The sequence below is a fragment of the Saccoglossus kowalevskii genome, chromosome 19, assembly GCF_978046115.1.
Source record: "Saccoglossus kowalevskii chromosome 19, keSacKowa6.1, whole genome shotgun sequence".
NCBI classification, from domain to species: domain Eukaryota; kingdom Metazoa; phylum Hemichordata; class Enteropneusta; family Harrimaniidae; genus Saccoglossus; species Saccoglossus kowalevskii.
In genome coordinates this window covers 8369267-8391823 of record NC_140659.1, presented here as the reverse complement: position 1 = coordinate 8391823, position 22557 = coordinate 8369267, and the positions used below count along the sequence as shown (strand labels likewise).

The following is a 22557-nucleotide window of genomic DNA, read 5'->3' as shown; positions in this document are numbered from 1 at the left end:
ATTTATCCGTTCTACATATACTTTGTATTTAGCACTTTTGTTTTGGAATAATCGACTAGTCCAATACTATACATCAGTCATGATACTTGAACACCTACGGGGGAGCAAGCCACGCACGCATTTTCTAGTTAGTACCTTGGGCAATGACTGTAACATCTGGAGATATTGATAAAGATTTATGTAGGTTTTTTTGAAAAAAATAACCTTGGTTGTGATACACAGGTGTAGGTAAAGTGCATAAATGCCCTGGAGTAATGCAAGTGAATTTACATCACATTTATCAACCACACTTTGTAGTCTTCAAGTAGATGTATTCTCACGATGTCGTGTTTGGCGCTGTACTACTCGTATGTTTGAACATTTATTAAATAAATAAATAAATAAATAAATAAATAAATAAATAAATAAATAAATAAATAAATAAATAAATAAATAAATAAATAAATAAATAAATAAATAAATAAATAAATAAATAAATAAATAAATAAATAAATAAATAAGGGTTATATTCGTTAATAATTTTAAAATGCAATTAAATTAATTGTGAATTCGTGAAATGCAAAAGAAATAAAAAAAAAAACGTGACACTTTTCAAAAAGCATGACGGTAACCGTGCTGGGTTGCTACAGTCCATCGTTAGCAAGATTAAAAATCCTGGGACGACAATTTCAATAGACTCGATATCATTCCATCTGTACATCTGTTCGATCTTATTTCATACAAGTATCTGGTCCACTAGTTGTTATTCCACCTCCAATAACCCCACAAATCTGAGCAACTTCAGAAGTGTGTCATAATCGAGACAAGATGGCGAATCGAACCGCTTTAATCAGTATGCAATGAAATTGTATTAAGTCCGTAACTCAGAATTGTTATGTAAATGAAGGTGGAATATTTATCCACAAATGTAAATTTGGATTAATAAGATAAATGAAAAATGCAGTAAAATGTTACATTGGTTGTCTCGTTTTTCGAAAAACAATGTGTTATCACAGGTGACCTACATCAGTATTATGAGGTACATATGCTGTCTAATAATAGATCCTCCTTAGATTGAGCTTGTGAAGTGTAAAACATCATCATGCATGATTTGGGCTTAATTCTAATAAATCTACTTACAAACAATTTTTATCAACGACGAAATTCAGAAGAGACTAATTATGCCTCAGGGTTTTTTTTTTCTTTACTCACCTTGAAAAAGATTTTTTATAAGTTGGCTTCAATGGGTAGACTCAATCTAAGTCCTTCAAATGGACATTCAGATTACATCATTGGTGACTATTTCTTTCCACTAACAATTGATTCTTATGAATGTACCAACAACTGAAATTGAAATTAAAGAACATAAATATGCACGGAAATTGTCAGCTTTCTATTTGTCTGCAAGTGAATGAATGAAAAAGATTATTTTAATTGTGCAGCGTCATAAAGTCTGAGATATTGATTATTTGTACAGATGTACAGAGTTCTTGGAGTGACAGCCATTCTTAAGGCAACGAACGCACCGAGCAGCACAGACACAATAACAGGTACACTAAGCGACTGACTGTGACGACGGGCGACTAGTTGTTTTTCAGGCTACGTTGCCAGACCCATCTTGGCGACTCAATCATACCATACACACGAGACGTTACCTCATGCACTGCTCCGTGTGAACTTGCCATACAAGGACGTATTGGTGTAAACCGTAGTTTCTGGCACGAATTTACATGAATGGCTGAGATTGATATACAGCGAATATTATGTATATATTATGATATAATGTTCGTGGCCTATATATCCCTCGTTTAGCGATTCAACCACGTAACTGTCAGTCGCTCATTGCTTACAATTTAGAAATTGATAACTAATTAGAAATTGATCTATTATAGAAAAGTAAATTGGAAACACGTGAGAATGAAGGTGAAGTTCTTATTCTGATTAACGGAGACCTGTTAGGCATCAAGGACACGATGCTTATAATAACATAATTTTACGTCTATTAAATACATTTTCCCTCTGGCAATAAGTACACACATAATACGACCTCGTTCATGTTGCAATAAACTATTTTTGCTCGTCCAATATATTTGTGTTGTTACAGCGCTAATGAGAACCTGGATGACTTGAAGAAAATCAGAAGGCGATGCTCTCAAACTGAAACGTGAACATAATCTTTGATTTTCCGAAATGCAATGCAAACGTCACTCTTACGAGTAGACAGGGGACAATAGCTAGAATTGAAAAAAAACTGCGAAATGTACTTATAGCCTCATTCGGGTTGCATGTAATTAGGTGCCTGGCAATCACGTAATTGTACGCGATACATGTATTACAGTGACGGATCTACTTATACAGTTAACGAGGCATTGAAACCAAATTCAACAATTACTCATGATTATTTTTTTTTCACGTAACTGCGTATTGTTCAATACTGTTATTGCCTGCGAATCTGCATTATAAATTTTGATTTATATTAACTTTCGATTCACGTATTAGTAACTTTCGATATTCTCACAAGGTTTGTTTGTAATCTGAAAAAAACGAGGTGTACAGATATCTAGGGAAAGATTGTATTCGCTCTTTTGCCGGCTCCCCCTATACCTAAAATGAGGCAAAAGTAAACAACATACAGTACACTATACCGCAGAGTTCATTATGATTTTGAACATTTCTTGGACAGCAGTGATATGGTGATTTCAAATGACTCAAATCTCCTTATTCAAACATTGCTAAGAACAAAGTAGAGACGACGTGTTCAATACAACCAAAATGTACAATGCAAAAATACGACAAACAATCTTTTTAGACTTCTGTAGTTTAAACATATAACCGAGGCAGGAGTCAGCTTATACGGAAATAAATCTAGCTTAATCATTTTTATGGCCTTGTTACGTCAATTTCCCGGAACGCCAATTTCCTTAGGGTGTTGTGATCGTGTTGCGTGGAGGATACATTTCATGTGTTAGTCTCGGTCCATGCTGTGAGTTATTAAATAAGTTTCTACTCAAGTAAGAAAAGAGGAATATTGAGCGAATAAGTGTTTGATAAATATCATAATTAATTAAAAATGTTGGGCCTTTCCAGTTCCTCGTGTTATTGGACTTTGCTGATTTCGACAAAATAACATACTTTATAAATATTATCTGCTTTCATTTTTTTTAACAGAAAAACAATAATTTACAATTATAGTCAGCATTTCCGCGTTATGCATTTAAATATTTCTTTTAAAAACAAAAATACTCATTCCGGTAATTGATGCGAATCAGCCGAATTTCAATTGTCTCACTCCCTGTCAACCGAAGTACTAGCACGCAGTCTGGTGATATGATACGTGCTTTTGTTAGACAGTATGTGACATTAGGCACAGACCCTAAGAGTGTGTATCAGGGGTCCAACAGAGCCGGGTTGTGTGCTTTTATTTGAGCTGGCGTCAATCTTAAGCTCTAGGGTTCTATCTAATCCAATACCTCTCTTTGCACGTTCGGTTTTCACGATACCATACTTTAGTATTGTGAAGTGGAAATAACATACCGAACCGTAGATCTTTAGACAAGGTTCGTCTAGGAAAATTTACAATTACAAAAAGTCAAAAACAAAACTGACATGTACACTATATCACACTACATATTCATGGTATATTTCAGGTATATTTCATGGTATATTTCATGGTATACATAGAGTGATGTCAGATGTTTGGAAATCAGTAAACACATCCTGCTCCACATTAAATCCAAGTGTACTATGGCTATATCAGATTGAAACCTGGGGATTGGGGATGCTAGATTATTCTTGAACCAAATGTTGTCAAGGGTGAATTGAAAAAAAGTAAAATTTTGTACGACAAATGCATTATAAAAGAATTGGGAAAACGTGAATTCAATAGCTGTCGTCAGGCATATGAGAAAAAAATATCTGAAAAACAAATTCTTGCTCCCGAATCCAAATGGGAAAACCCCTTAGTAACAGGAATGACATTCAAATATGTACCGTACGTGGAATAGTCCAAATACAACTCACAAACAAACTGCACACCAAGATCATAGCGATGTGTCAATTTGAAAGCAGAGTGTACGCCATTGTGTGGCATCAGATTTACTCGCTGTAGACTGTAGTTTGACAAACAACGTCGTGACAGACATTTGTATTTGTGATATTAGCGGAAATACCACTTTGGTTATCATGTACGAATAAAAGTGACATGACGTCATACCCGATTCTGTCTGAATGTATCTCACAACGATTAATATATCCGGGCTGGTTTCAGTTCTCCTGGTGGAAGGGAGGGATATATGTTAGGCTGCAATTTTGTTTAACATAACGACATTTTTAATCGAATTTCGCCATTCTTTTAAATTATTCATCCATTATGCGCAATTTGTTATTTGTTCTCTATACTCTCGACAGTTTATTTTCGAAAATCCCCTCTCAGCCTTAAAACTGGGAACCCCTAAATCATTAAATGAAAATTGGCCACGTCATCTATTACGTTGTCAATTGTGCGGCGCGTAGATATTCAATATTGATTATTTAAATAGAGTTACATTTCAATTACGCAACATAAATCATTATACAGTGACATCTCTCTCGATTATTCTCAATTATAGTGGACAATTAAGGTAAATAGTATTATTTTAATCGCGCAACTTTTCCACCTGCCCCAGATATCTATCGATTTCGCAGCATAATGTTTATCATGTTGGATAGACTTTTTAGGCGGATCACAACACATGCTGAAACAAGGTGAACTCCATGATTATATCGATTTGACAATAATTATCCATACACAGCACATGTCTACTGCTAACGTTATTGTGTTGACCGTGATAAATTATACATATACGTACGTATATGGTATCTTTTGAATGGAATATTTCAGGCTTAATAACGACATATTTTCCTTGACACTTGAAGGTCACAGTGTCATTGCTGCAAACTGGTTTAGTAGTAGAATGCAGACTTCGTCAACTCTTGTTTTAGAGTCTCGCTCTTATCTCCATCCACAGAGATTTTGATGTCAAATTCTAAATTACAAATATCGACAACGAAATCACCAATGTGGTATGAAATTGCAGTCATTCGGAATAAGTAAAAGGTTAAACGATTTGAATTAAATTTTTCATGCAAATGTTCGAGAGTGGCTAGGTTAAAGAAGCACTCCGAAGAAGAACATTTTTGGTATTGTTGTTTGATAATGTATGTTGGTAAAAATACCTGACTCTGACTTATATTGAATTATTTTGCGTACACCTCAATTTGAGTATTCGTTCGACGAAACAATAAAATTCTCCTATACGCATGTGCACTGCTTTTTACACGTACAATAACAATGAATGCACATGCGCATAATCTTTTAAACCATTGGAAAAAAACACTGATATCAGATTTAAGTCGAGCCCAATATTCGCACGTGCAATCAAATTGATTGTAAAAGACGGACTGGTCAGAATTTCAATACACTTTTTAATTAAATGTTGTATTATTTTACGGCATTTGAGTGTTCTTTCTCGATTTACTTCCAAAACGCATACATCGTGCACAGGTACATCAGAGAGTGTACACGAAGTAATTTATAGGTAAGGGTTGTGATTTCCCTTAAAAATCAATACTGATTTAGCTTCAGCACAGTCTCTTTCGATGTATTTGAAACGAAACCATGCACACATGATTGTATAAGTCATCTAATCTAATAAATATATTATAATAGAATGTCACCTGCTTCTGAAAGTGTATGTATATGGTTGAATTGTTTATTATTTGAATAATTATCATATTCTAAGAAAAGATTGAATGAACAGATTTGAAAATTCTGAAGACCATCACAATCCGAAGCAAGTTAAGTAGTCAATCACGAAGTGTGAATTCAGATAGAAATGCACATACCGCAACGGCTGTAAGTGATTGTAAAAGAAATAAACATTGCCATTATACGAACGAATGATATCGTCTCCTTACTCCGACAAATAAATCGCATCAAGTATAACAGATTTATTGTAAATCAATACATTTAATGGCGACATAGTCGATGGATCAATAATTTGATTTATATAATTCGTGAAAGCCAACCTGCATTGTTGAAACTGAGCATGGCAAAGTATCAGGGATTGTTTTTCCTCTGCATCTTCAGCCGTGACTTATAGGTGCCAACAACTCTATATAATATATCATTAGCCTTCTATTGTCTGTCGCAAGAATTAGCCATGATCAGTTCATTGACTCGAATTACTGTTACTGAACACACTGTTAATATTCACACTATTGTCAACAGTGTTATAAGCTCATACCTATTACAAGCGCGGTGTCGTTAACTAGTTTAGAGTCGACTTTAGTGCGACGCAGATTTTATTTGGACTTCATCTGATTTGGTTTGTTCTGATATTAATAGCGGTATGTACACTCAGTTCAGAATCTCGTTTCTAGTTCCGATATATTCGTCAGACTGTATACTGTAAAATACGTCTTTTTAGCTAGCATGTCATTTTAGCTAATTTAGCTAACCTGTAATTTCGCTAATTCAAGATGTCGCTAATTTAGAACAAAGTATATTCTCACAATGAGTTTATTGGCATTTTAGCTAAATTAAGATTTTGATAATTTATGTATTGAGTCAAATTCGCTAAAAAAGCGGGTAGATATTTCAGAGTGTTTTACAGTATTTAATTTGTTATGCTTTATATTCATTCAATATGAACTTCAGATTCCATGTGCGAGTTGAATTATTAATGTATTAGGAATATGTAATGTATTATGAACAGTGTGATGCATAGCAACAAGACGATGGGGATGTTTAACAACAGAGACAGTAAAATCTGGGTCGAGTTCATTTTGTTATAAAGTACAGTATGTTGTAACAGCAAATATGAATATCAGATTACTTGAGTATTATCCAACAAATTTGCTTATTAAGCACACCGATTCCATCTCGACCAATCAGAATGCACCAATGTCGAATTGTATGAACAATTAATGTACCGTTTCGGAGTCGGACTCGTTTACTCAAGAACAACGCGGAGTACTGTATTCAGGCAATGCGGAGTACTGTATTCAGGCAATGCGGAGTACTGTATTCACTCAATGTGGAGTACTGTATTCACTCAATGCGGAGTACTGTATTCACGCAATGCGGAGTACTGTATTCACGCAATGCGGAGTACTGTATTCACACAATGCGGAGTACTGTATTCACGCAATGTGGTGTACTGTATTCACGCAATGCGGAGTACTCTATTCACGCAATGCGGAGTACTGTATTCACTCAATGCGGAGTACTGTATTCACGCAATACGTAGTACTGTATTCACACAATGCGGAGTACTGTATTCACACAATGCGGAGTACTGTATTCACGCAATACTTAGTACTGTATTCACGCAATGCGAAGTACTGTATTCACGCAACGCGGAGTACTGTATTCACGCAATGCGGATCACGTACTGTATTCACGCAATGCGGAGTACTGTATTCACGCAATGCGGAGTACTGTATTCACACAATGCGGAGTACTGTATTCACGCAATGTGGTGTACTGTATTCACGCAATGCGGAGTACTCTATTCACGCAATGCGGAGTACTGTATTCACTCAATGCGGAGTATTGTATTCACGCAATGCGGAGTACTGTATTCACGCAATGCGGAGTATTGTATTCACGCAATGCGGAGTACTGTATTCACTCAATGCGGAGTATTGCATTCACGCAATGTGGAATACTGTATTCACGTAATGCGGAGTACTGTAATCACGCAATGCGGAGTACTGTATTCACTCAATGCGGAGTATTGTATTCACGCAATGCGGGGTACTGTATTCACGCAATGCGGAGTACTGTATTCACGCAATGTGGAATACTGTATTCACTCAATGCGGAGTATTGTATTCACGCAATGCGGAGTACTGTATTCACGCAATGCGGAGTATTGTATTCACGCAATGCGGAGTATTGTATTCACGCAATGCGGAGTACTGTATTCACGCAATGCGGAGTACTGTATTCACGCAATGCGGAGTATTGTATTCACGCAATGCGGAGTACTGTATTCACGCAATGCGGAGTACTGTATTCACTCAATGCGGAGTACTGTATTCACGCAATGCGGAGTATTGTATTCACGCAATGCGGAGTACTGTATTCACGCAATGCGGAGTACTGTATTCACGCAATGCGGAGTATTGTATTCACGCAATGCGGAGTACTGTATTCACGCAATGCGGAGTACTGTATTCACGCAATGCGGAGTACTGTATTCACTCAATGCGGAGTACTGTATTCACGCAATGCGGAGTACTGTATTCACGCAATGCGAAGTACTGTATTCACGCAATACGTAGTACTGCATTCACACAATGCGGAGTACTGTATTCACACAATGCGGAGTACTGTATTCACGCAATACGTAGTACTGTATTCACGCAATGCGAAGTACTGTATTCACGCAATGCGAAGTACTGTATTCACGCAATGCGGAGTACTGTATTCACGCAATGCGGAGTACTGTATTCACGCAATGCGAAGTACTGTATTCACGCAATGCGGAGTACTGTATTCACACAATGCGGAGTACTGTATTCACGCAATACGTAGTACTGTATTCACGGAATGCGAAGTACTGTATTCACGCAACGCGGAATACTGTATTCACGCAATGCGGATCACGTACTGTATTCACGCAATGCGGAGTACTGTATTCACGCAATGCGGAGTACTGTATTCACACAATGTGGAGTACTGTATTCACGCAATGTGGAGTACTGTATTCACGCAATGCGGAGTACTGTATTCACGCAATGCGGAGTACTGTATTCACGCAATGCGGAGTACTTACTGTATTCACGCAATGTGGAGTACTGTATTCACGCAATGCGGAGTACTGTATTCACGCAATGCGGAGTACTGTATTCACGCAATGCGGAGTACTGTATTCACTCAATGCGGAGTACTGTATTCACGCAATGCGGAGTACTGTATTCACGCAATGCGAAGTATTGTATTCACGCAATACGTAGTACTGTATTCACACAATGCGGAGTACTGTATTCACACAACGCGGAGTACTGTATTCACGCAATACGTAGTACTGTATTCACGTAATGCGGAGTATTGTAGTCACGCAATGCGGAGTACTGTATTCACGCAATGCGGAGTACTGTATTCACGCAATGCGGAGTACTGTATTCACGCAATGCGAAGTACTGTATTCACGCAATGCGGAGTACTGTATTCACTCAATGCGGAGTATTGTATTCACGCAATGTGGAATACTGTATTCACGTAATGCGGAGTACTGTATTCACGCAATACGGAGTACTGTATTCACTTAATGCGGAGTACTGTATTCACGCAATGCGGAGTACTTACTGTATTCACGCAATGCGAAGTACTTACTGTATTCACGCAATGCGAAGTACTTACTGTGTTCACGCAATGCGGAGTACTGTATTCACGCAATGCGGATCACGTACTGTATTCACGTAATGCGGAGTACTGTATTCACGCAATGCGGAGTACTGTATTCACGCAATGCGGAGTACTGTATTCACGCAATGCGGAGTACTGTATTCACGCAATGCGGAGTACTTACTGTATTCACGCAATGCGGAGTACTGTATTCACGCAATGCGGAGTACTGTATTCACGCAATGCGGAGTACTGTATTCAGGCAACGCGGAGTACTGTATTCACGCAATGCGGAGTACTGTATTCACACAATGCGGAGTACTGTATTCACGCAATGCGGAGTACTGTATTCACATAATGCGGAGTACTGTATTCACGCAATGTGGAGTACTGTATTCACGCAATGTGGAGTACTGTATTCACGCAATGTGGAGTACTGTATTCACGCAATGCGGAGTACTGTATTCACGCAATGCGGATCACGTACTGTATTCACGCAATGCGGAGTACTGTATTCACGCAATGCGGAGTACTGTATTCACACAATGCGGAGTACTGTATTCACGCAATGTGGAGTACTGTATTCACGCAATGCGGAGTACTGTATTCACGCAATGCGGAGTACTGTATTCACGCAATGCGAAGTATTGTATTCACGCAATGCGGAGTACTGTATTCACGCAATGCGGAGTACTGTATTCACGCAATATGGAGTACTGTATTCACGCAATGTGGAGTACTGTTTTCACGCAATGCGGAGTACTGTATTCACGCAATGCGGAGTACTGTATTCACGCAATATGGAGTACTGTATTCACGCAATGTGGAGTACTGTATTCACACAATGCGGAGTACTGTATTCACGCAATATGGAGTACTGTTTTCACGCAATGCGGAGTACTGTATTCACACAATGCGGGATAACATTTATATAAATACTATATCATAAATCATATAGGGGCATGGCTCCCGTTTTCCAGCATACAATGTGTATATTGTTATGGCGGTAGACTATAACATTTTGAGTCAGATCAAACCCTCGACTTTATATTCCGAAAAATTCCTTGTAGGTAATTTAGTATTAAATTGACAAAAATAATCTAACACATACAGAAACGTGCTCGTATTCAGATGCGTCCTCAAATATATTTAATTTAAAAGAAAGATGCCTAGAAACTTGTACTCAAGTGTGATTACATCAATTGAGCAGGCCCGTAAGATATCATCAAGTAACACACAACAGTTAGACCAGCTAAACAATCCTTACTTAGGGTCAACCGATGCAAAAGACAGAACAGTTCTTGCGATTGGATTGTTGTTGTTTAATAGATTCCTGATCTATCAAATGAAAATGCTATCAACATAAAACATACAAGTAGACCTCACTCATTTCTGCAATCTTCACGCAGCGTAGACAATTACAACTCAAGCAACAACAACCTTCCACTGTATGTTATGATGTAAGTGTTAAGACACAGCAATTGTGAAGTGAATTCCTCACTTAATTTCTAGTTCGTATAGTTGACCCCCACAGGGCGTGTTTGTTGTGAATGACGTGTTTTGATGACGCGGTAATGCGAACGCAGTCTTTACGAATTTATGAATCCAGTGATGATAGCACACGTGAGCGTACTCGATATTTGCTGTTTGCAAAATATGCGCACTCACCCACAGCCAAGGTAATCGTTCCCGTTTGGCACTATACCTTGGGTTGGAATAAACTACACTACACCATTTATAGTTACCGCCTCACGTTGTTTTAAATATGTGAAACATCACTTTCAGAACACGTTGATAACCTAGCCTGACATTTCTACACATTTTATTTCGTGTGCACTGGAAGTTAGACCCTTAGACTAACACACCTACAATGTAACTGCTCTTCAAAGACAAAAAAGCCCCCTAACTCAGTGAGTGTTTACAACCCTTTAAACATTATCAAAGTAGAACATACATTATGACAAGAAAAAGCACTGAACCTAATTTAAGAGACCCGCTCAAATGCATATTATGTAATTATTTTCTCTCTACCCATCTAAAGTCTCAACATTTTTGGTGAATATAATGGTCAGGGGTTATACCTGAATTGTGAATGTTCCCGTCGAACACCGTGCACCCTGGAGTAACCACGATTGTAGGCATACTGCAGACATGTTTGATCGCATTTCTTTGCACGCGAAGACTTCCAAATAATTTGAAGACTTCTAAACGCTAATATTTTAAAATCAATTAATTAAAATATCATTATTTTCCGTGCTTCTGTGTTTCTGAATACATTTCACGGGAATTATTTTCTTCTCTTACACGCATTGACGAATGATTGAATAATAATTGGTTTTGGAAATGACTGACGATATATTCATAACAACGTAATCAATTCGACTGGGGTTCATCGAAACGCCGATTTCTTGATTTGATCACTCATCTCCTTTTGTCGTATCATGGATCTAAAAAAAGAGTTAGGTTTAGTTCACTTGCTAAAACACTAAAAAAATAAAATGACGATATTCAAACAATAGTTTCATGTTTTTTCTCGTTTTTAGGCAAGAATCATTGAATTGTACCGTCAGCTGCTGCTTTTCATCAACAAAAAATCGATAACCATGGAATGGTCACAGCTGATATTTAAGAAGATATAAATAAATTAATAAAAATGTGTGACGCGGGAACGACATTACCCCTACATGATGGAGATGATTTCCCCGTGCTTAACAAGGCCTACTGGGGCACTGTAAACATCGGCTTACAGGTCAGCTTAGAAGATCTCGACACACTGTCAAGGCGGCGCGTGAACACAGCATCCCCGAAGAGCGCCGCCGACAGAATAGTTCAATTAGAAACTGGAATTATAACTGGAGTACCAGGGAACAATGCCGACTACCCGATCGATTCCGAATCCGACAGCGACAATTGGGGGATGAGTTCGGAATATCCTTCGAGTGACAAGAATGAAAATTCTTTGGATGCCGATGACAACTTTGAGCTTAGGGACAAAACGCTGGGAAGTAAACGCGACAACGGAAATGGGAGCTTAGCAACGAGGGGCAGGAGCTCGAAGGGAAAACGGCGGTTCATCTCGGTGAATATGGACGAGGGAAGACAACACAACAATGTGGAGCTCGAGATGACGGAGGCTGAACATGTCAGGCCCCATGGCAGACCAAGTAGCGCGGGCATGACACTGGCGCAAGTAGTTGAGCTCGCACAGACCAAAGAGAGAAAAATACCGGCACACAATTTAGGTGAGTACTTTCAATTATTGGAATTAATGTTGTTTCTGCATTACGTCACTTCATATTGAATTATGGCACGCACTCGAAAAACGGATAACTCTCTCGAATCGTCACACTATACACAACTAACATATTAATCCCCTCCAAAGTCGTGTCTAGTCCAGGTCAGCGCCGGGTTGAATAAACATGACACGATTGCACACGAATTGGAAATTTCCGGAAAGCATTTCATAGGCATTACATTCTTTCCTGAGATGGTATAGTATACGATTAAACTTTGACGTCTGATAGGTGTTTGTTAACATATAAAAGATAAACGGTAACCAACCACAAGACAAGTGCATACTATTTATCCCATTTCAGAGTTTGAAATCGTATTCAAATAGTGTCCATTTTTCTGTAAATATACATTATGTACAATGAATTGAATTTGCGTAATTGAATTCAAACGTAAGACGCATGCAAGAAAATTATTTAAAAATGAGTTACCCTCCTTTTATACGGAGCTCGACTTTGTTAAATTAATGTGACACAGAAAAAAAATATTGGATACCGTCTCAATTTCTATCGCAAACAAAAGGGGGAATACTTATAGTCCCGGGTGACCTTCACAGCGAGGAATTCTGAAACAAGTTTATCAAGGTCGAGTAAAAACACGCTTATGGTCTGTTTTACCCTAATATTAAGCACGATTAATGCGCAGTATGTATGTAGGTTATCGACACTGTTTCTTTCTTGCAAGATTCATTAAATGTGGTGGAGAGTTACTGAAGAGCTCTTTCATCGAAATTCGATTTCCACCGTTACATTCACAGACACAGTAATGATAATTTCGACTACCGCATGTCGTATGATTATAATAATAATAATAATACGAAAAGAAAACATTCCTATTATACCAAGAGTCTCGGAGGGTTTCGAATACCGCACTGAGGTCGCCTGGTTAATGGACAACTCGCGCCATATTGTCGTTTTTTTTTTAAATGACGTCACGGCTGCTAACAATTGAATGCGTTATATTTGTGTGGCATCATTACGACGTAACACAATTACATTGCGTAGTAACGTGAAAAGAACATTTGCTGAGAATTAAATAAAAGTGTAAATACATTGATAAAATATGTTACCATTTATTGGTCTCCTGCTTTCCATGCGACGTCACTTTCAGTTTGCAGTTATGCACGCACTGTGAAAATACTTCGACGACAAGTCCCTATTATATAGTTAAAGTACACACGTGTCTCAGCCAACACTTAGAACGTGGTGTTTTCATCCAGTTTCTCGTATAATTATTATTCAAAATAACGGCGGGACACTAATATGGCGATGGAATCGCGTGCGAGTTGTATTGACCCGAGGTCGGGCCATGTGACCTCTCATATTAGCCTGTCGATGATGATGCGGGGATCAAGAACCCCATCTTGAGTTTTAATTTTCGCGGAAGATTGCTTTCAAATTTAAAATTCACAACTATATTACAAATAAGTATGAAGCAAAAAATAAACGTGGTTCAGTCTTAATTATTTTGTTGAAATAATAACGCATGTACGAGGGTAAAAAGCACAGAAGGCTGCCACCCGGCATCTGTAACCCGTTACCTTTACACTATCATGTAATAAACACGACACTGTTGGTTATTTGACCCTCTGTGCACGTGGTTTGTTGAACGTAGCTAATTCGTCCCAAGCTAGTCTAGCTCGCTCCGACGCGCATCACTCAAATGGTTGTGTCGTAAAATACAATAATATACAGTTGTTCTATTCAGATGTAGCTCCAGTTACAAATATTTACGCCTCTTTTGTTTTTATCAAACACACAAAAAGTTTATAGCCACATATGTGTGTAAGTAGAAACCAATACTAGTATATATTATTACAATATGCAACGCCGTACCACGTATAAAAGGCAATGAATACGGATTCATAACAAACAACTAGTTACTGGAATTCTCGTCCGAAGGATTTTTACATTGATACGAAGTATTTTCTTCAGATTGCATGACTTCAAACATGACCGTTTATGGTTGTGCTTGTATGGTTTGAGGCGATGTTCAGTTAATTGGTCAACACCGACAGTTATTGACTTTTTTTTTGAATTATTATATCACTTTTCATTCCACTTAATCGCCCATTTACGTATTGCACGAATTGGTTTATGGCAGTCAGCAATATCATTGTTTAATCTGTATTGTATGAACAATTTTAAAAACCTCCAATTACGTACGTAGTAACTTACGTGTATTTCAAACTATTAGTATATTTATTGCATCATCACGACGGGATGACATAAATGCCATAATTAATGAGACATGAGAACAGTCACATTATCTTATTTTGTTTGCAATAAATGTATGGACCTGTAAATATAAACAGAAATGTAATTAGAATTTGTCATCTCCACGTATACGTGCGATGCGCTATGAGAGTAAACTTCCCATGGAACACAGGGATTACTCATAATTAGACTGGAACACTCTAAACTAAATGTCAACTTTTTGAATATTGTTGGTTATATATTAATGACAATAGATATTTATTTTTTCAAATAATTTCGCTCAGTAATATTTCTAGATACGAATAATTATAAATGTTTCCATCTTCCAAGTCATTGTTTACTCGATGCTTGAAAAATCAAACGAATTGTTTTATTTTTTATTTATTTTGTTATTTATTTATTTGAGATACCAACAGGTTTCCACAATTACAGGCACTCATAAAATACAAATACAAACGTACTTACAAAAATGATCTAAAATAAAAAGAAAGACCCAAAGCTCAACTTATGGCATTAAAACAGATGTCTTAAAAGACGACAGACTCGTAAAAATGTCTACTGAACCAGCAATATAATTACAATTTAAAAAGTCAAGACATGGAGAGATAAAAGAATATTTTTTGAGATTACTGCGACAAAGAGATATTTTGAAGAGATATACGGAGCGGAGATTTCTGGAGGGGGCATAAAAAGAAATGTTGGAAATAGTGTAGGATGAATCAAAATTATTATTAAGGCATTTATACAAAAAGACGGAATCAAGGACATTTCTACGATTCTCAAGTGACAATAAATTAAAACGAAGGCATAATTCACGATACTGCGATGATCCAAATGGGCGAGAAATAAGATAACATAAGTGTTTGACAAACTTTTGTTGAACCCGCTCAACTTTACCAACCAGGTATTTTTTGATGTGGTGACCAGATTTGAGTACAGTATTCAAGACGACTTCTAATTAGCGAAATATACAAATTGCGTAGACATGTAATACTGGTAAATTGTCTACATGTGCGCTTTATTAGACCCAGCATTTTGTATGCCTTTGTCGCAATAGTGCCAACATGAGCGGATCAACTAAGGTTATCCATCAATATGATACCAAGGTCGTATTGTACATAATCAGGTCACGAACCCATTATAAGGATGAATTTCAAAGTATAAAATATTAAAACATACGTAAGCTTTGTATTTGCGCTGACTGACGAATCCAGTGACACAATGATTCTATACTTAAATTGTAACAGTTTATTTAATATTATAAGGTTATATGAGGCGTCAGAAACGCACTTCACAAAAACGGTTGTTTCTCGGCAGTCGTTGAGTATGTATCCCCTAGATGACTGACTCCGCTGATAGAAGTACAGATCGGGTAACTGTGTACATTATAGGTGTATTACATCAGTGACCTTACATGCGAAAAGGGGCTGTAGTTTTATATGTCTTGGTAATTGACTGCGTGAATGCAAAGTTACATTTAGTTTTACTTTCACATTGCATCACTCTTAAACCCTCTGAATGAACCATTGAATGGTGTCCGAATCAGTATCCATGGTGACACATTCCTATTGTTTCTATTATATTCAAATAATATTAGCTTGGACACATGGTTTTCATCATTTTGACGTCAAACTTGAAAATCATCCTCTAAATAAAACTTGATGGTGAGGAACACTTTGCACAAAATGCTAATCGGATTTATCTTTAAAACAACAACAATCTGTCACAATCACATACAATATTATATTTTACGCGCATAATAATCAGTATTTCTCATGTCCAACTGAGACAATCGTATTTTAATGGTCGTGAAATTGTTCTTTCTGTGCCCTTCCAATTGCATATTAATCCAATTATTCGATTACTGTAGTCTAGAATCGGGCTTTATAATTTCACCGGTGACTGGCGTTTTCCTAATCAGTTTTTTTTTTTACTCCGAACTGGGACTTAAGTTGGGTGTAATTGATTTCTTTAGCGTTTCAAATCTATCGCGGTATCTGTAGAGTACATTCTATTCACGACACATATCTGTAAGATCAGTCTTGTATAGACTTCTGATTTAATTATATACCACAACCACAGTGTTAGGAATGTCTACTGAGATTATTCAGTAAATTGAAGTATTTTAAATTTGTAAAGCACGCCAACGGAGAAGACTTTTAGTTACATTGAACATTTGTATCGCATTCGTAGCTGCGTGTGTGTGTTTCGGTATGAGATATCATAGCCATATCACAAGACAATTTCAAATCTTGTTGATATCTGTCTGTTCCATTGAATTTATTAAATTTGGCGAAGACCATAATGTTTCACTATAAGAGTACATGTATTATGATTATAATTTTGATTACTAGAGACAACTTTTATCACCTCGCACACAATTAACCGAATGGACATTTTTCCAAAACATTTAGAAATTGAAGTTGCAGGGAAATTGGCTAATTTGTCCAAATGAATAAAGGAACTAATACAACGTTGCGTCAACATTGAATAAACTAATGGATTTATCATCTTAAAATAACAATTTTACGTCATCGGTGGGTTCAGGATTTATGTTGGCACGATGCCCATAAAGTGGCCACATGGACGGTGAAATTAACATGCGTATCTCTTCGCCACGAACTTGTAAAGAAATCACATACGCATTCGACAATTACGTATTACTATGTGGTTTTGCTTCATATCTATATATCTGCCTGAGCTGCCTGGAACCGTTCTCTTCTGAACCTTATTCGCCGAGCAAACAAACCACTCTAAGTGTACGAGGTAAACAGTGACGAGGAGAATGGTACAGAAACGTAATGGAACACTAATGATATAAGAATGATACGTGTACTGATCTCTTCTTGCCTTATGAATATGTAAATTTATATGAGTTTCTACTTCAAAATCAAATGAGTGCGGAAACCATGTGAATCTCAGCAGGGCACTCTGTCTTTGAATTGTGACACGCAGCTCAAAAATGCTTCCAATTTCAAAAATGTTGAATAGACTTAAATTAAAGTTCCTATTAACTGTAACACTGACGCTGAGTATAGGAGGTGAAATATAGCAGTTATCATTCAGTTCGTAATTTAAAATACTAACAAGTCCCATATACATGTTTTTGATCACACAAATGCAAAATTGCATCCAATTTATTTTATATTGATCTATATGTATGATATATGTCTGCACTTGATACATACGAATTACCCTTTAAGAATTGATATGTGAATTGTTCAGTGGTAAGCATAACATTTGACCAATTCGTATATATTACACGAACGCTTGTACAATTTGTAATTGTAGATTTTATATATATCCCATATATCTAGCAGCTAATAGTGGCTTTCCTGTCAATTTGTAAGCGTGTAGACGCAAATAGACGCAAATACACAAACAAACAAACAAATAAACAAATAAAATAAATAAATAAATAAATAAATAAATAAATAAATAAATAAATAAATAAATTATTTATTTATTAAATAAATTATTTATTTATTAAATAAATAAATAAATAAATAAATAAATAAATAAATAAATAAATAAATAAATAAATAAATAAATAAATAAATAAATAAATAAATAAATAAATAAATAAATAAATAAATAAATAAATAAATAAATAAATAAATAAATAAATAAATAAATAAATAAATAAATAAATAAATAAATAAAATCTCGACTAATTGTAGTGTTATTTCAACCGAACAGTCAATTTATTCAATTCACAAACACATGCGGTTGTACACAACAGTCAGGAGTAGTAGCCTTTCTCGATGCGAGAACTCCTGCTGTGAACCACGACTTCAAGTAATTAAATTAAAGTAACCACAAAGTTCACGTATAAAAGCTTAAAGGAACAGCAGAGAAACAAAAGTGTTAAACACTTGCCTGTGATTCAGACACTATCTGCACATTATCAGGCATGCTATTATAACAATCTAATCTTTAACAATCTTTGATACAGTAGTGCATACGCCACAGCAATAATCTGACAGTCAATCGTACATCAAAGAAATATAGAGGTAGTTGTATCCTTTGTGTGGTTTGCAGCTCCACATTCATTCTTGAGTGTTTTGTTATTTTGTGAGCAATTTTCTCGATAATGTACCTGGACCAGCCTGCGTATGGAGTTGTCATCATTCATGCTTTAGTTTTGTAATTACAGTCCGTCCGTCAAACCTGTCAAACAAATTATCGGTAGCATGTCAGTAGTCATTTGACCGTAACTAGAAAACAAAGGTAGATTGCGAACGTCCAAGGCAATTCATGAAGCCATTCACGTGTCTGAAAGTGTTAAAAAAACAGCGTTTTCAATGAACAAAATAGCGAAATTGTCTGTCGGGTGATTCCTTGAACAAAAAAATATGTCGGATGTACTGCCATATTCGTATATATTTAAGAATTCAGATTATGCATAGATTTTTATAGTAGCATTGCTCAGTAACATTTGGAAAATGGTGTCTATCAATTTTAAATCTTCTTTTTCCTGTTGCTACCTTAAACGTGTGAAGAAATAGAAGTAAATTGGCGAAATGCATTCTGTTTGGTGATCGGCTGTGCAAAGTCAGCTTGACATGATTAGTAATCAACACCGCACTGGATATACATGTCATCGCCGCCGACTCGCTAAAGTGAAGTACTTGAAGTAGATCGTTTACTTGCATATGAATATTATTAAACTAACATGGTCACATCGGATGGATCGGAAAGTTGTTTTTTTGGTCTTTATGGTTGGAAAGCCTTATGCACTCACTGCTGAACCCGGCAATTATGGGACGAGATTTATTTACTTGTATCCGCAAAACTGTGATGATTGTTGATATACTACTGTCCTAGATGAAATGATCTATTCTGGTCACGTAAAGCTTGCACGTATATTTGCCACACAATCAACACGAATCTACTCAGTAGACTGTTAGACAGCCGGCCTCGGGCCCGTTTCTCAGCACCATAAATTAGCTTAATTTGACTAATTTTATGGAAATAACAATCTCCCAAACTGGAACGAAGATAACAGATATAAAAGCCTATTGCCTTGCAATATGTTAATGGTCGTGCAAGGTTCATCCCGTGACTACTGATCTCGAGATATGTATTAATAGTTAAGAACATGTCAGTTTGTGGTCCCATGTTTTTGTCAATGCGTTGTATGTTGGCAGAACGTCTCACCTAAATTGAATATATGTTAATATAGCCCTCAAGGCTCGATTATTCGGATTTTACTCACGGGATTGTTAACAATTATTGTACGCCTGTCACGAAGTCTGGACATTTGCAATTTAGAATATTTAATAAAGCTCATGGCAATGATTTCGTATTATAAAAGAATAATTAATACGCCAAATATACATACTGTATAATAACTGATAAATATGCACCATAACAAATTTTTAGCAGAGGCGGCGGCACGACATTTTGCATGGGAGGCGAGATCTTCTCACCAACCTCACGTCGAAGACGCGACCTTACTAAGCGGTCCGTGGGCATGCTCCCCCTATTTCCTGCATTTCGAGGGACAGATTTTGCTGACACAAAGGGTTTCAGCTTGATTTTGGAGGGGCGACGCTTCCAACAAGTGTTCGAGGGGTGAACTCCCCCATATATGCCGCCGCCACTGCATAGTAACCATGGCAATCGACCTCCGCCAGTAACTACTGAACTTATTGTTTGAGATAGAAAGATAATCCCTTGGGTGAAATAGACGCACTTGATTAGAGTTGCCGGCTACGCTTAGTTATTGGGAATTATGATTAAGTGTCACGATTACCAATTATTTTGTTCTAGACCTTTCGACGCATGCCAACACAGTGACAAAGGTTGAACAGTATAAGAAAAAATAATTGCTTAGCCAAACAAAACATTCAAAAAAGCATCATGCTTAGCAATACGGTTACCACGATGAACATGGTTTAAATTTTACCATGGCCGCTTTGACGTGTATCACTCGTCAACCCATGCGTAACTGCCTGCGTAAATATCTCGTAATATGTATAATAGTAAACTAATTTTTGCCTAGTATGTTATATGGTTATGACACTCGTTTAAATGTTATAGGATAGGATTGTGTGTCATTTGGTTGTGGGAAGTGTTAGCTTAAAGCGCCGCAGTTGCCACACTGCGCCGTGTTGGATGTGAATACCACACGAACGTATACAACGCATGTTGATAAAATACATTGTTTGTTTACACGCTATAAAAAGGCGCGCAGAGTAACTACCGTGGCACTTTAAAATCAAATATAATCCATAAAGTTTTATTGGGCTTGCTCTGAACTATTATATCAAATATATAATGGTATGAATATGCGCGAATCGCAGGAAACGTTTGAGAAATCGCCCTGATTCACACCTGTTTGGAATTACTGCGGAAGCGATTTTTTGCGAATCCAGGAACTTTGGATTAGAAGGAAATATGAGCATATAATCGAATGGGAAGTCGAAACGATTGCCAGCATTCGGGAGCTGCAACTTCAGTATGATTGATTTCAAAGTGCATCTTAAAAACGGCGAATTAATTTAAATATTTTTATTCTGTATTGCATTTTGATATACAAACTACATTATTATTATTTTTACTTATGTTTGTACGATGCGGCATGACACAAAACCGTAGTGTGGTTTGATTTTATGGTACGTACCCGTAAATCTAAACGCATGTACATTTTCACCCCAAATTAGCTGATTTGGGCGTCAGTATTGACAACATTTTCAGTTCACAATGCATCGCAATCCAGCGTGCATATCAACGTGCAATATCGGGCAGCGGTTGTCATGTAGTGCTCGTCAGAACTGTGGGTGAACAGGAAATGCAATTTTATACACACGTTGTATACGTCGCATGAGGGGACCGTCTCAAACACATCGCAACGACCACCGTCTTTTAACCAAGTAGTAATGTTGGCGCCCACTCTTTTCAAGAAAGGCTAGAATTAACAACACATTCTCAAGTTTTAATCAATTGATGTCAATCATACACAGCGAGATATTTGTTGGTAAAAATCTGAAATAAATTGATGACCAACCAGGTTCGTTTCTACCCTCAATCATGATGCAGTTGAAATGTTATTTTATAAAATATATAGATATACACATTTTTTCTCATAGTACTTACGAGTTATAAATGCGCATGCGCATCCACGTAGTTCATTATTTACCAAATACACGAGACCACTTTAGTTATCGATTATTATATTCGATTACTATTCAATGTGCGCAGGAGCATGATTAATACCCGGAGCACTAGCGACTGCAATTAAATACGTACTAGATTAAAAATGGAAACTCCTGGGTGCAATAACATCCATTGCCAAATTACGCTGGAAAATAAGTTAGTTATATCCATGTCAAGGTGGATTACAATTAATCAAATTAGATTTCAAATGATTAAAAAAAATAATCATCGATGTCTCTCGTTAAGTAATGTACACTGTTGAATAATTTGTTATCTAGTGAGATGCCGATGGGATTGTTAGGCTTATGGTCGTGGTCGCGTTTTGATCATTATTATGCTTAATTTATACTTAAATTATTTAAATCTGTAATGTATATTTATCGATACATTATATGCATTTAGGTAAGGCAAATAACGTAAACTCATTTATATATAATAATATAATATGTTTTGGTGTAACACATTAATTCATTGGTAAGTCCCGAGTTTAAGTTTCACTCGTGGTCGACCCCTAAC

General features: G+C 36.8%; 1 protein-coding gene across 1 annotated transcript in view; it reads left to right on the top strand.

Moving 5' to 3' along the window:
- The first annotated feature begins 12026 nt into the window (after window positions 1-12026).
- LOC100376552 (solute carrier family 4 member 11-like) overlaps window positions 12027-22557 on the top strand; it is a 47704-nt gene continuing 37173 nt past the window's right edge. The window contains exon 1 of the mRNA XM_002730687.3: window positions 12027-12615. Coding sequence (XP_002730733.2) covers window positions 12027-12615 — 589 coding nt within the window. The remainder of the gene's footprint in view (window positions 12616-22557) is intronic.